We start from the raw sequence: 15,608 nt of genomic DNA on the forward strand, positions 1-15,608 counted from the left end.
TTCATTAACAAAGAAGCAATTGCCCTTGTTAGAATCTCACACAATGCCAACTTAATTGGAAAGAGAGACAGTCTGCCTGGCAGCTCCTTCTTTCCCCTAACAGCCGGGAACAAGAATTCAGAAAATAACCTTTACATGCAGGAAATGGAAATGGCTCTAAATTCTTATTGCTTAGGTGGATGCACAGAAAATCCCTGATGGTCATCATAAGCCTTACATTCTGTTAACATATTCATATGAATGTTGAACGTGCCCTTTCCTCATCGTTGCCACTGTGTAGGATGCCTTGTATAAGGAGGATTTGGTGGTTATTTTCTGCTCTTTTCTGCTGTGCTTTTAGACTAGAAACTTTCAAGACAAAACCCTCTATAATTTATACAACCCTGTTCACATTTACCAGGCTGTTTATTATTCGTTGTATGACAGCAGAAGAAGCATCTTTAAAGAAAAAGCTAGAAAAGAGGACGTTGCTAAAAGTCAAAGCCTCCGAAAGTTCAGCAAAAGTGTGAATGATTCACACATTCTAGTCAGTTTTTAACTTTTGCAGCAGCAACAAGATGTTTGCTTTAAGTGATAAGAAATTAATTCTCCACAAGGACTCTGGGGAAGGCAAGAAAGAAGGAGGTAGAGATAAGTATTATGGAGCTATCATCTGCGTGGATAGTATAAACGCAAAGTTGAATCTAACAGATTGACTCTTAAAATCATGAGTGTGCCCACTGAGGCAGAGACAATTCTATTGTGGGCAACCTCTAATGCTTATCAGCAGAAACAGGATTTAAGCTACTAAGGCTCAGAGGCTGATGATTTGTTTTCTACTGCATATTTTAGCTGGGATCAATATGTGCCCCTCAAGCTGTTCTGAACACTGACATCACAGAGATAGCCATGTGAGCAGAATGCATAATTTAGACACCGAGAATGCATTTTAAGCAATTACTGCACCAAAAATACATATACCAAAGATGCCCCAAGGACATTTCAGTGTTGTTGTTATTATTATTATGTTTCTTCATTAAACCACTTATACCATAAACTCCTTTTGTTATTTATAGAAGTAAAAGAGTACTTTGGTGCCTGGGAAAATCAAGAAGCCAGGAACTAAGCAAGTCCTCGGTAAGAAATGTAACGGGAGGAGAACAATGAAGAAATGGTTTCACTGCACTATTTTTAAATGGCAATAACTTTTAGAATTGTGCTGCCATAACTAAATTCCAGATGATTGGTACGAGCAATTGCAAATTACACTTGAACATAAGCCAGACTTAAGATTATAGTTCCTCTTATAACATTAAACTCACTTATACTTTAGTGTGTGCTGATTTTACTTAAAACATACTGGAAAAAAGCACTTTGCCAAGTACACTCCTGCCTGCATCTCCCCCTTTCCCAACAGGGGACATTTGGAATGGAGTCTGGAAAGACAATGACATTTGGTAGTTCTTACTCAAGTGAATTTATGGTGCAACTGTGTGCTTTGTACTAGACTTCATTTTAAACCGTCATAGAACAGTAAGTATACCTACAGCAGCCATGGAATTCAGCTGATCGATGTAGAATTCAGGCCAGCTTGTTGCTCCCTTGTTTTCTTCCTGTTCCTGAAGAGAGAAAAACACAGGTGAGAAACCATCGGATGTATACACACGATGGTCTTCTGATTTCCAGAGCATCCAGACAAAGGCCCACACAAACTGTTACAGGGCACCGAGATAGAAAATATTTGTCTGTAAATGTTGGCTTTAAATCAGACTGTCCACTTGACGAGGGTGGTCTCCCTGATCCAGTTTCCACAGAGAGTATGGAAGTCATTTCAATGGGAACTTAGCCACATCGCAGTGTGAAGTCGTTTTCCTTCAGGGCCACAACGACATTGGGCAGGGCACTGTGGCTGTCGCAAGAACAAAGGATGTGGAAGTCCCGTGTCACACTGAGGACAGCACTGCTGGACTATTCGTCTGGATGAAATCCACAAGAGATGAAAAGCTATCTTAAAAAATGACCACAGGATTCATCCAGTTGTTAACTAAACTTTTTTCAGTTATTCAGACGCCAGCAGACAGTAAAAATTTTGAAAGGTTTCATTTGATGTGACCAAAACGAGGTACTGCTTCAGATGAGGAGGGAGAAGAAAGCCTGGGATCGAATGGAAGGTAGTCAAATGAACCACATTAGTCTCAGGCCCCTCCTTCAGGCTGGGACAGATTTTGAGTTTAGATAGAAAATGTAATCCGTCTGAGCTGAAGAGAACCGAAACCCAAGGAATTCAGGAACTCACTCCTAAACTGCTCCAGCCAGTCTTGCATCTTACAAACCGGGGTAAGCACCAGAGCCCCTGGGGCTTCTGTGAGTAGGACATCTGTGCCAGTCTGAACTCATACCTCCAACATCAATAAAACTCAGGCGACGCCATCAGAACCCCCATCAAAAGATAGCATTGTGGTCAGGGATTTCCACGCATGCTTGCAAACGGATGCACTGTAAGTCACTTGTGTGACCAAACAAACTCAGCCAGTCTCGAGCTTCATATTCAGAGAGCACTTAGTACAATCGATATCCCTGTCTCCTTACAGAAGATGCTAGACAGGTACTCACAGCTGCTACGGGACAATGAAGTAGTGATCACCTATTTCCTGATGTCAGAATCCCAATCCCTGGGAGAACAGTTTCTAGGTGGGGCTTTTAACTGCAGTCCTATATTTACCTCGAAAAACAAAAAAAAACAAAAAAAAACCCAACACTTTTGCTAAGCAAATCTTTCTAGGCAGGTCTGCTTGGGAAAGATAAAAGAAACTTAATTGCAAAACGATTCTTTAAGTGGTCACAAAAAAAGGGGGCAAAGTACTACTGCTTACAGTGCCTTAAAAGCTGGCAGTAACTGATATCTGAACTTAGGCAGTTGCATGAATTTCATTTGGATTGAACAAGCCAGATGAGGGGGACAAAGGCTGCAGCAGTGGCTTTGAAGTTGGGCTGGATTACACTTCCATGGTTTTTAAAAGCTTAGGAAATCTGATGAGTTTTAACATGTTAATAAACTAGCTACAATGGTGGTGTAAACGCTGACCCCTTCTCTCCTCTTAAAATGGAGTATTAAAGTTAGCAAAACCTCATTGTTACCAACGTATCCAGCAAGCCAAAATCCATAATGGTATTCCATGGTATTTGAACCTATAAAGTGAAATAGAAGGTGCCAGATCTTTTCATTCCCCCAAACTAGGGCAAATTTCCAAAACTACAACAAAATCACACCCCATGTCTGAGGTCCCATGAGAGCCTTTCTGTTGTAAGCTTAATAGTCATGGTTATGGAACAGAGATCATTTTAGAAACTGAATATTAATTAGTATATACGAAGAAATTTTTCCACTTTGGAAATGCTTTAATGTAAATAGATTAGGAATAGATCTAGACACTGCAGTCAAAATAAAAGGAAGAAAGACTCATTTTTATTTCACATGCCTCAGTACTGAGAAAATCAAATGAGCGTATGTGAAAGCTTCTTGTAAATGTACTAAGTGTTATCACTATATGTCTGGGGGGTGATCCTTAGAGTTCTTCATTTTAGCGATGCATCTCCAGTTTCCCCTGTGTCATCCTGGTCCTTCTATACAGGTATGTGCTACAGTCGCCAAGTGAAACTCACATCTGTGAATCAACTCTCTCCTACTTTATGTGGTTGCTACAGAAGCACAGGATAGAAGGAGATGAATGCAGTCCTTTCCTGGAAGTCCCCTAAGCAGCCCTGGACACCGAGACATGTCAAGGGGAGACATTCTCCTGAGACGTCCATGAAAGAAACCACTGGTGGAAGCGCAACATGAATAAATTCCTGGAAGGCAACTGGGTCCTATACATTACCAGACACTAACAGGTATTATTCTTTGAACCATCTGTCTCAATTCTACTTATTTGTTCTGGAGAAACAAGTGGAAAGATATACAAGATTGTATAAACTGTATTAGTTATAATGGAAGCAACAGCAATATCCAACACATATATAGCTTACTACGTGTCAAACACTGTTCTAAGCATTGTGCTCTGCATTCGCTCTACCCTACGAGGTAGGTGCTGTTATAATGTTCATTTTACTAAAAAGGAAAAAAGAGGCAAAGAGAAGAGCGGTGAGCTGCCGAAGGTCATCCTGCTGAAAATTCAGAGTCAGCACCAAAAAAATCAGTGCAAATTCTATAATTAGACCTCAGATGAATCACAAGCAGTAAACATTAAGTGCAAAGCGGGCCTTTCACTCTTAACCACTTCACATTATATAAGAAACTCAAACACGGCTAATGGCCAAAAATGAGTTTGCCTTTCCCTAAACGCTTATTGCTACTTTTGTGATATTTAACATTTCTGAATATTATTTTAAGGCCTGATGCCTCTCTCTAGACTCTTTCTATGAGAACTCTTCTGGCCATCTATCAATGCCCTACCCATCTTTATAATCTTAAGAAATGTTTTCCTAACCTGTTTTATTCTGTTCTATACCTCAGGCTAAAGGCGAAATTCATGGGGATTTCTCAAGAGCACTTGGAGATGAGCAGATAGCACCGAGCAGCTCTGGACACTGAAACCATAAATAAATCCCTCCCCAGACCATACATACCTAACCCTATTTTTGGCTACCTCCTTTAGCAATTGCATTAGAATTTTTCTCTAGTAAGCAAGAATATTGCCTTCATTCTATTCTTTGAAGAAAGTCGTTTTTTCCTCTCTTTTAAAAGAGATTGTGGTTAACAACGACACTTAGAGAAGGTTGCCCTATGGGAATACAAATTTTAGCAATTACGTTAAATGTGATTTTATTCTACCTACAGATTGGATAATTTATATTAAAATCTAGTTTTGTTTCCTCTTGAAAATGTAATAACCATCTAAGCTCATATATCTATGTTCAGAAGGTCTATTAGATCATTAGAATTGAATTGATATAAATATTTTAAACTTTCCATTGATAATTGGTTTTTGAGAATATTTGCAAACATAAATGATTTCCAGAGAAATGGTACAGTAGAATGATGACCAGCTAGGCCATAAGAAGATGAGATTCCAGAACTTATCTTTTGGTTTACTCAATCAGCATTTTTCGGTAAGTTTGAATTCATCTGGGCCTCATTTTTCTTCTCTCCAAAATAAGAGGGTGAAACCAATTGTTTCTAAAGTCCCTACAAGCTCTAAGATTCTATATAGTTCTAATAATGAGATGTCATGAAAATACAGTGTTTACTGTACTTAGATGGCCCAATTTCTAAAATTGAAAACTTTTTATTTTTAATTGATGTTGTTCAGTGACTCAGTTAGAAAACCTTTAACTTTCAATAGCTACTTACTTTACAAGGCATCTGGAGGGGGAAAAAAATCTCAACATTGTTTTATTATTTCTCTAATCCAACTCATCTTGTTTCCTTAGTAGGTTGATAGTCATCAATAAGACAATACTCATGGACAAAATTTCCGGCTGGATGGACACTTTGACAATTTGCCTTTGCTTTTAGCCTACACTGAGTGCCGTTTTAACCTCTTGGTTGTCCACTTTGCTCCCATTTTCTCAAATTCCAACAAAACAAAACAAAAACCCCTTTGCTAGGGAACTTGTATAGTACAAAGACTTTCAAGAACACTGATTCTTTCCTTTTTTTCTTAAATCAGGTTTTAACCAACCAACTCATTTAGAAGATATAGAAATACATAATCTTCCTAACCTCACTTCATTTCCAATTGGCACATTCTTCATTCCAAATCTCTGGCAGTGGCTTGTAAAAAATGTCCAAGAGATCCTCCCCCTTCCACTTTAAATGCACAACACTGCATTTATTTTTCTCAATTTCACGTTGCCCAGAAGAATAAATTTTGCATTATTTTCCTCCTTTGCACTGTTTCTGAGGCAAACATTCGTAGCTGTATCATAGACTTCTGTCTCTCACTTCATTATCATCTCTCTCTATCAGCCCAAGCTGACTACGTGCCACTGATACCACCACCAACAGACATGCATTTGAACCCTCAGTCACATATTACCTCAAGTGACTTATAGGCAGGTAAGTTAAGTAACCTCTCTGTGTGACTCAGTTTTAGTTTTTCTTATGTGTAAAACGGGTGTCGACCTCACAGGAACATTGTAAGGATTTAATAAGCTAATAAAAGTAAAGAAAGCTCTGGGAACAGTACACACAGAACATGCTCAATAAATGTCAGCTAGGATGATAATGATGCTATTTCAGAATCTCCAACTATGGTCACTCTAAGTCCTTGTTACTAAGACTGTAAAAATTGGAGAAACCAGTTTGGAGGTATATTTGGCAGTAATTGTTCAAATTTAAAACACACCCAGTCTTTGACCCTGTAAGTCTACCTTCAGGAATTTACCCCATAATTACATATTCACATTGCATAGATATATATTACATAGATTTTTTTCACTGCAGTGAATGTTTGAATTAGTAAATAATAAAGTTAATAAATACATGAAAAGGGGGATGGTTGAATAAATTACTTTGTAGCAATAACAAAGAATGAAGTAGAGTTATGTAATGATATTAAAAATGACCAAATATATTATTGAGGGACTGTTTCAGAATTTTATTTTTTATTTGCAGAAAAAATGTAAACTTTATACACAAACATTTCTAGAAATATATACAATAAAATTTAACAAAGGCTACCTCTGGGTAGCAGTAGGAAAAGTCTTTTACTTATAAACTTTTATTTCTAAAAATTCAAACTTCTATTTTAGCAAGAACAGGCACTATTTTCACAATTAAAATGAAAGTAAGTTTTAAAGCATTCCGTGTTCTCTTAGAATAAGAGCTTTGCTTTTCTGTAATGTGAAATGCATCCAGATCCTGCAACATTTGGGACGTCTCTGTTCTTTACTCCCGGGACTCCCCTTGGCTCCCCACAGCATATACTTAAAAACATTTCTCTGTCTTCTCTCAGTGGCTTTTCTATTTCTAAAACACACTGTAACCCTAATGTCAACTGTCTGTTCAGAGAAAGAAATTGTATGATGTGGACTAAGATTTACATACCCAAAACATGCTGAAATTTTCTAAATTTCAACACTTAAGAATTTGCGTGGCAAACAACTTCTTGGTAGTGGCTAAAGACTTGCAGTGATATAAGTGAGACTCAAAGTACAGTTTAAAAATTAAGCCTTTAAGAAAAAATTCTTTTGAAATTACCCCAGGACAAAGTTTTAATAGGATCGTTTCCCAAGTAAGAATATGTAAGAACTGACAGTTTTTCTTCGGTTTAAGATGCTTTTAGTAAGGCCCAAAATAGGCTGCGCAAAGGTTAATCAATTGTAAAAGACACGCTCTACGGTTGTTCACACGACCACAAATCACAGACTGAAGCAACAAGCACTTGGCCAACTAAAGCCATAAGTCTCCTTGTGAACTTTTACATACACATGAGGTTCTTAGACAATAAATACTTGTTAGAAAAGACAAGAGATACTTTTTCCCTGTCTGGATTGGCTAACAATCCTCTAGCAGTGTGTAATAGTACTATCAACCCCAAAATAGTAGAGACATATTAAGGTTCGAACAAATGAATTTCAACAGCAGAGAGGTATTACTTCAGTATGGTAGTATGAAGTAAATTGCATTCCGATAATTTGCATTATAGGACAAAGGCAGCAAAATATTAGTAAAAAAACAAAACAAAACAAAAAACCTATTCATTTATAAAGAAAATGCTGTTAGAAACCATGTTAGCTGTGATCGTATATATGATCAAGATATTCTATCCTTTGTTAATGATCAAAATCGTCACCTGTTACATTAAATTGTCATTATTATTGTGGGTTTCATGGGTCCACCCTCATATACTAATAAATTCATTCTGTGCTTAGAATTTTCACAGAATTCTGGGCAAAAGATTAACATATTTTATTCTCTTAGGTATTTATCCATGATGTGTGTGGAATTTAATATACTCAAGGGAATCATAGGAAACAGGAGTCAATGTGGGTGAAACTAGATCCAAGGAACCAGGAAGGAAGAGCAAGCAGGTTTGATGGAAGACGGAAAGATTTTGTAGAAGGCCTTGCTAATTACTTGCTAGTTATTTCTGGTAACTTTCTCCTCTGCTTCAGTAATAGTGTAATCAGCACCTTCTCAAAAGACGGCCATGATGAAGTGTGGCACACCCTAGAAACCAGCGTAGGCAAATTTTTCTGTAAAGGCCCAGATAATAAATATTTTAGGTTTTGCAGACTGCACAGTCAGATGCAACCACTCAACTCTGCTACTGTACAGTGCAAAAGCAGCTACAGATAACACTTAAAAGAATGACCACTGCCGCGTTTCAACAGCACTTTATAAAAACAGGTGACTGGCCAGTTTGTCAACCTCTGTGCTAGAATCTAGAGGGCAGCTCTCAAGAGGGCAAGAGTACATCAAAATTCTAACTTGATTACCAATGACTCCTTCTCTTCTCGAAGCTACCCTATCTCCAGTAAACCCCAGCTATAAGCTAGGATAAGCTCATATTAAGTTTTTGGAATTTGCCCAGTAACCTGTACTTTTTCTAGAAGAAGAGGACCTACTACGCCTGCTATCTTTTGATGAAGCTCACAACTCCCTGAAAGCAGTTAAAATAGCACAGAGTCATTTGGTTCTTTAAATCCCCAACAGTGTCTATCTTGTTCATTTTTCATTGAGAAGAGAAGAATCAGCAGATCCACCATCCTGGATTCCTGAGACTGCCGCTTTACTCAGTTTTTCCAATGCCTATCTCTAACTCCTAACAGTGGGCTGAAACTATATTCTACCTGCAAAGCTTGCCAAAGGGTGCCTGTTGGTTTCAAAAAATAATGCCTACGTTGTCACATTTCAAGACAGTCATGTAGTTCCTGGGACTGGTAAACTGGATGCATTTTTTGGCCACTGCCACAATTACACATCAAGTGTATCCGTTGCCAAAATCCGGTTGGGCCCACACAGAACAGCAGCTTCTTCATCTGCCAGGAAATCCAACACCTCCTCCTAAACTTCAGAATGTCAGTCATTTTCTGGAAAGAATGGAGGCTGACTTGCAATAACAATGATTTTCACATTTAGTATTTAGAATCATGGAAGAAAAGCAAGCCTCTGTCCCACTTTTTTCTAATGCTACAAAACATCTGTATGCTTTTAAAGAAAGCCATCACATAATTATGTAGCTAGGTTTTTGACCCTAGAGACACCCTAGTCCAAGTTTCCCCTCCCAGGAGTCCTTTATATAAGGTCACCAGCAGGTGATCGGTCACATGCTCCCTGAGAGAAGGCTTCAAAAGGGTCCACATCATTTGCAAATAATGGTTAGAAAATTTACCTCATACAGAATTGACAGATGTCTCCTTGTAACTTCAAGCACTTGTTGGCCTTAGTTTTACCCTTAGGAACTGCATGGAATAAGTCTAATTTCTCCCATGAACAATAACCCAGCAAATATTTAAACAATTTGAATAAAGCTATTATGTCCTCCCAAAGTCTTCTCTCTACCAAGCCAAAAATTCTCCACTGGCTGTATAGCACAAGTTTATCTTCCTCAATTCATAAATAAATCTCGAATTTTCCATAAGTTCATCGTACCCTCATGTCCATTCTTCACAAAACTAACCCAACAAATATATCTTAAGTCTTATGAAATGGCTCTTCTCACATGCTTGTCAGTGATGTATAACTCTAGACAGTCTCTCCTGAGAGGGCATCTGGAAGATTTCTGACCAAAATGTGTCCCCAAGAAGAAACAGAACAAGTTCTTGCTCTCTTGATGGTCCATAGCAAATAACATTTATGATATAGAATAAAAGATATATGTCATACAAAGCAGAGGTAAACATGTATAGTCCTTGTTTTATTTTCATATTTTAGCAAAGTTGGCCATAAGCTAAATAGTAAAATTGATTTTCTTACTGTAAGATTGAGGACACTTTATCTCTGAAACATAAATATAAATTAACAGAACAGAAAATGGATGAACAGGAACTGGGCTCATTAGCTGCCAAGAATCTTTGTGAGAAGTTCAAGCCCCTTTTAAAACACTGTTTTTCAGGTGTCTGGATTACCCTTGGAGCCTCTACTCCTCTGCTGTACATTTTTACCCCTTCAAACATCATAGGAGCTTCTTCCATGAATGCATGTGAAGCCGGGCACCTCTTCTGACCCCCTGAACCCTGCTCCTTCCCCTTCTTTGGTCTAATCAGGTATAAAAGAATCGATATACAATGCACATTTTCCCACAGAGAGCTTCCTGTTATCATATCATGTGCTCCAGCCTAAAATATTATTAAAGATCTCAGATAATTTATAATGTTAGCCCCTTCTTTATCAATTCTCTAAGATAAAAATTCTATATAGATAGAGGATAAATTTTTCAAAGGTAAAATCATGGCACGTACTGATGTCAAAGATTTTAATGAACTCATTAATAAAGGAGGGAATTGGTAAGATGTTGCAATAGGTTCAAAAGAGAATCTAAGGGGCAAAGACATATTTAAGCATTTATTTACTAATAGATACAAAATTGATCAACAGAACAAAAATCACCTGCATTAGACAATTTGCATTTCAATGGATAAGAATTTTTTGCACTGCTATCAGTTTTTTAAAACAATGTTCAGATTTGTTAAATAACTGATAGTAAAAGGTGGAGCTCACTCTGCAGAGTGCTACAGACAGAACATTCGATAAATCTTTTCCCATTTCAATATTAACTACAGTATAGCAGAATAAGAGATGCATGATTAGTACTTCCTGGTTGAAGAAGACACAATCTATAAAGGTGTAATGTGGAAGACAAACTGTATGACTAACATACTGCTCCAGGCTCCTCACACCTAAGTTACCCCAAATGCTCAGACTTGCCCAAAGCTTCTTGCTTAAGAACACCTACCCTATCCGGATCACTTCACATCAATTCCACCCTTTTCCGTTGCCTTATCTAGGCTGTGTGGTATGGTTTCTATTTTGGCATCACTAAGTCTCTGACTTGAAACCACAGAGATTATCCCACTATCCCCCTTCCACACACAGTTATAACTGGTCCTCTGTCCTCTCCTGTAATTTGTTGGGCAAATTATTGTGGGAGTACTTCTAAGATTTCTTGCACTGTGAAAGGAAGGATGGAAGGAAGGAAGGAAGGAAGGAAGGAAGGAAGGAAGGAAGGAAGGAAGGAAGGAAGGAGGAGGGAGGGAGGGAGGGAGGGGGCAGGGAGGGGAAGGGAGGGGAAGGGAGTAGGAAGGGAGTAGGAAGGGAGGAAGGAGGGAGGAAGGGATGGAGGGAGGGAGGAAGGAGAGAGGGAGGGAGGAAGGAAAGCTTTGAGCTCAGTGAGTTTAGGCCTACTCCCCCCATCCCCTACCTCTAGCCAGAAAGAAAACTAAACTTGACCAGTGTTGCCTCATGGCTTGATCTGGAGCCATTTAGGAGTAGCACTTAGCCTAACTCGGGAGCGATATTAACACTACACTCTGAACTTAGGGCTTCTCAAGGGTGGGATAGGAACAGAAATCTTCTGCTCATCACACATAAAATTCACAATGCTGAACTGAATCTAAAAAGTCATTTGCTTTCCTTATTCATTAACCCACCCAATATTTGTTGAGTTTTATAATGGCCTACACACTGTTCTAGGTGTTAGAATACAATAAAAGAACAAAGCTTCTTGCATTCCTTGTTAGTAATCCTGGAATACAAGATATATCAGACATATGAGAATATATTTCCAAACTTGAGCATTGAGTTTCTTACCAGATCACAAACTTATGATGACAATAGCTTCCCAGTCTTTCCAAGTACAGTTTCAAAGACCTGTACTCATTTATATATTTCACTCTTTTTACATTATGATAAAAAGGAACAGTCAAGTATTATTAACTCTTTTACTAATCTCCAGTCTTTCTCAATGTATCTTCTAGCTTCAAAATAAAAATCAAGTGTAAGCATTCCTAAGCTCCACTGGAAAATAATGCCTTGAAACATTTCCTTGATAGCACAAAATGCTACATTATTTTCTTAGAGTCACAAACTTTATTTACCTTAGTTAAAAATCATCAAAAATTTCTGAATTACCTGAAATGAAATACAGCACATCAAAAATCAGACTTGCACTACATGTCAATCAGTTACCATTTTTTGTTCTCCCTCAAATCACATACTCCAGAAAAGCAAGAGTGACACTTTAAAGACATCCAGTCTCTCCACGGGGAACAGCAGCAACGAAACAAAGAGTAACAATATGACTTCAAGAGTAAAGAAACCAACTGCATTTCTGAAACAGCTCAGGGACCCAGTCTGTTCCAACACTCTTATTTCCTGAAAAAGCCTCAGCTGACTTTACAGATTTGAAATCTTACAAGTCATATGCTACAAGATCCTAGGGGAAAAATGTATTTCACATGTGCTGATATATCTAAGAATATAGTCACAACCTTTATCTAGAACTAAAAACTAAGACTTTACAGTCCATTTCCCAAACTACGAGACATTTATTTTAATTTTAACAAGTCATTTCTTTGGCAAAGCACTTCACAGCATGGAATATGACTGGAGCCTGAAAAATCTCAATCAGTATAACTTCGACATCTGAAGCCAATTTTAGATGACAATTCCCTCTCATTTTCATGGCAAAAAAGAAACATTCTCCAATTATTATTTTCAGAAATGATACAAGCCCACATTCCCCTGTTGCCTATGACACAAAGGTATACAGTGACATAAAACAAATTACTTCTATGTAGCTCGTTAAAAGGCTTTTACCCACATGTCACCATGGAGTGCTACAGACCCAGATACAATTTAGTCCAGCTGGCTGGTAAATTTACATGTTTGGACACACATCACTAAACCCTTATGCAGTGTGGAAATCCAATCAGTGGTGTCAATGGCCTTTGTTGCCTCACATCTTGCTACCAGATTTGCTGCTACCAGACTAGCTTTTCAGAATGTCATAAAGTAGGTTTTGATGTTCTGTAATCTGCTCTTGGGAAAACAATCAAAGTGTGTTTACAGTTTGCAATATAATGCTAAACACGAGGCTATAAAGAGAGGACTTTGGGAAACAGTAATTAAACTAAGAAGAGAATCAGGGGAAACGGCAGGCCCACAAAGGCATGTTCCATTCACGGAAGCATTCTTAGGATGACAGTGAAAAATGCTGCAACAGAGCTAACTGTCCCCTAGAAGGAGAGTCATAACCATATTTCTGATTTTAAGCCATCACCGACTGTATGGCATTCTACTGAATTAATAAGAGCATTTTGAGCAAAAGAAATATAAAAGAAAAGCATCTGTTGCAAGATGTCATTGTCTCAGAAATGTCTAAATGTGAGGACATGGGGAAGTACATCTTAGAAACTGAGGAAACATGCTTTTCTTTACATATGAGGGTGGATAAAAGAATACCATCTTAAGACTGCTTAAGTCAAATGTTATTCTGTACTGCATTGAAGAACAACTACAGAATTTAAGACACTGTAATTTAAAGTTGGTATTCTTCTGTAGACTTTCTACTGTAAAATATTTCTAGTTCCACAAATTGCTAGGTTCCTGGAGTATAAGGAATTTGAAGAGCCCCAAATTAGAAGTATTAGTGGCACATTCTAACTTATCCTGGAAGCTCAAAGCTTCTTCTTACTTCACAAGGAAAGTGAAGCTCTGAAATGCACCAAGTATAACAAGGATTCAATAGTACTAGACGTGCTAGAGCTATTAGCGAAGAGAATAAAATAAATATATACGTAGGAAAAACTAAGAAAAAGTGATTTTTTTTCTTCTTTGCCCTTCCAAAGTGCAAACTTCCTTCCATTGATGTCTTTCATAAACCTGGAGATGGTGAAGTCAGGCAGGCTTGGGACATTCTTTCTATGAAAGCAGATGCCATAGCACTTAGTCCACAGAGAAGCAAGAAGAGACCCAGAAGGAAAAAAGCATGAAATATGATACTTACGTCCAACTATAATCTAGGGGCAAGAGGTGCCCTCGAGGGCAAGGATAGCAAATATCTGCTACATATGACATATTTTCCTATCATGTGTCATGGCAGACATAGCTAATCGGTTACCACACTATTCCTACTGAACCCATTCGTAACCTCTGAATGCTGCTCAAAGTGCTCTAGCCTTCAACTTCCAATTGTTCAGAGTTAGTAACCAAGATAAAGCTTTTTGCCATCTCTGCGTAAGGTCATTCATAGTGCACTCAGTTAACCAGGGAGGGAAGCCGCGGTCCTAAGGGGGTCATTCTCTCCCGCCCTCTTCCAGCCTGGTGTTCCCTAATTACAAAGGAGGTGCCTTGTTCTGGAATGTCTCCTGTGCTGTATGTCCCTCAGGGGTCCATTGGGCTGGTGATAACCAGAACGGGCAGCTAGTTCTGGATTCTCAGATATGAAACCTAGTGATATCCCTTGCCATCACAGATATAGTCATCACTGACACCCCTCACTCAATGTGCAATTAATTGTACACCGGCAGATTGCAGAATTCTGGAAGTGAAATGCTTCAACACACAGAGGCAAGGGGCTCAAAGGGCTTCACATAGTCACATTTAGAACCCCAGTTCCACAACAGCACTGTTGACAAGGACTCTACGGAAAAGACTGAGAGTTCCAAGAGAGTCATGTACTCCTAACTCTGCAACTGACACATGATGGAATTTGTCCCATATTCGAGCTATCAAAAGGGAGCTGTCGGAAGAAACTTACTTAAGAATTAAGGTTGGGAAGCCAAAGATGGCTGCTCTGCAGCAGCTGAGAACCATTGCCTTCCCGGGACTCCCACTCAGACCCAGAGCTCCCAGTCTCTTCCAGGAGTGTTCGCCCCATAGTGCAGCACCAATATGGACATGAGTGACAAGCGCAAAGTGCTAGAGTTGCTTCTCTAGCTCTCATTCCAAAGAGGAAAAGGGCTCCACAGGACACACAACCCCCACACTTCCCATGACTCCACAGCAACTGGTTTGTCCAACTAAGATATCTTTTTTTTCTTCTCTCAGCTGTATACTGCTCACTTATTTTTATTGTTGTTTGAATGATTATAGGTGAATGCAAGCACATGGTCATTCTCTCCCGCCCTCTTCCAGCCTGGTGTTCCCTAATTACAAAGAAAGCAAGGCCCCGAATAAAGGGGTTACTCGCTGAGGAAGCACCAAAGAAATATGGTATCCACAAAGCAGATACATATTCACTGTTTTTATAATGCTGCAAAGAACAAAGTATTTATAGACTGAAGAATCAACAATCCCCAAATCTATAAACTGACTTATACATAGAAACTAGCTCAGAATTTAGGCATGGGAAATAGTCAGCAAGTTATACGTCTCAATTTCTTAATATGTGAAGAAATTAGGATTGGAAGAAAAGAGAGAGGCTTTCACAGTTTTTATAAGGAGATGCTCAAGATAAAGATGTGCTGATTAGAGGAGGAGAAAGAAACCAATTATGCGATTTCCAGCCACAGCCAACCTGCTTGTTTGTGCAGCCGTGCTGAATCTGCACCTGCACTGTAGTCACCCATCAGGGAAGTGGCTAATGCCTCAGAGGAACTTCCTGTGTTTGGTGATGGCATATATCAGTCAAGAGCTTGCAGGAGATGGAAATACAGTTTGTCTGGGTCTGGAACTGAGGGTG

At 38.7% G+C, this 15,608-nt stretch overlaps 1 protein-coding gene across 1 annotated transcript in view; it reads right to left on the reverse strand.

The window, feature by feature from the left end:
* Nucleotides 1-15,608, reverse strand: part of DAAM1 (dishevelled associated activator of morphogenesis 1) — a 156,106-nt gene that overhangs the window by 54,113 nt on the left and 86,385 nt on the right. The window contains exon 4 of the mRNA XM_023526780.1: nt 1,527-1,598. Coding sequence (XP_023382548.1) covers nt 1,527-1,598 — 72 coding nt within the window. The remainder of the gene's footprint in view (nt 1-1,526; nt 1,599-15,608) is intronic.

The sequence above is a fragment of the Pteropus vampyrus genome, unplaced genomic scaffold (genome assembly GCF_000151845.1).
Source record: "Pteropus vampyrus isolate Shadow unplaced genomic scaffold, Pvam_2.0 Scaffold15, whole genome shotgun sequence".
Classification (NCBI taxonomy): domain Eukaryota; kingdom Metazoa; phylum Chordata; class Mammalia; order Chiroptera; family Pteropodidae; genus Pteropus; species Pteropus vampyrus.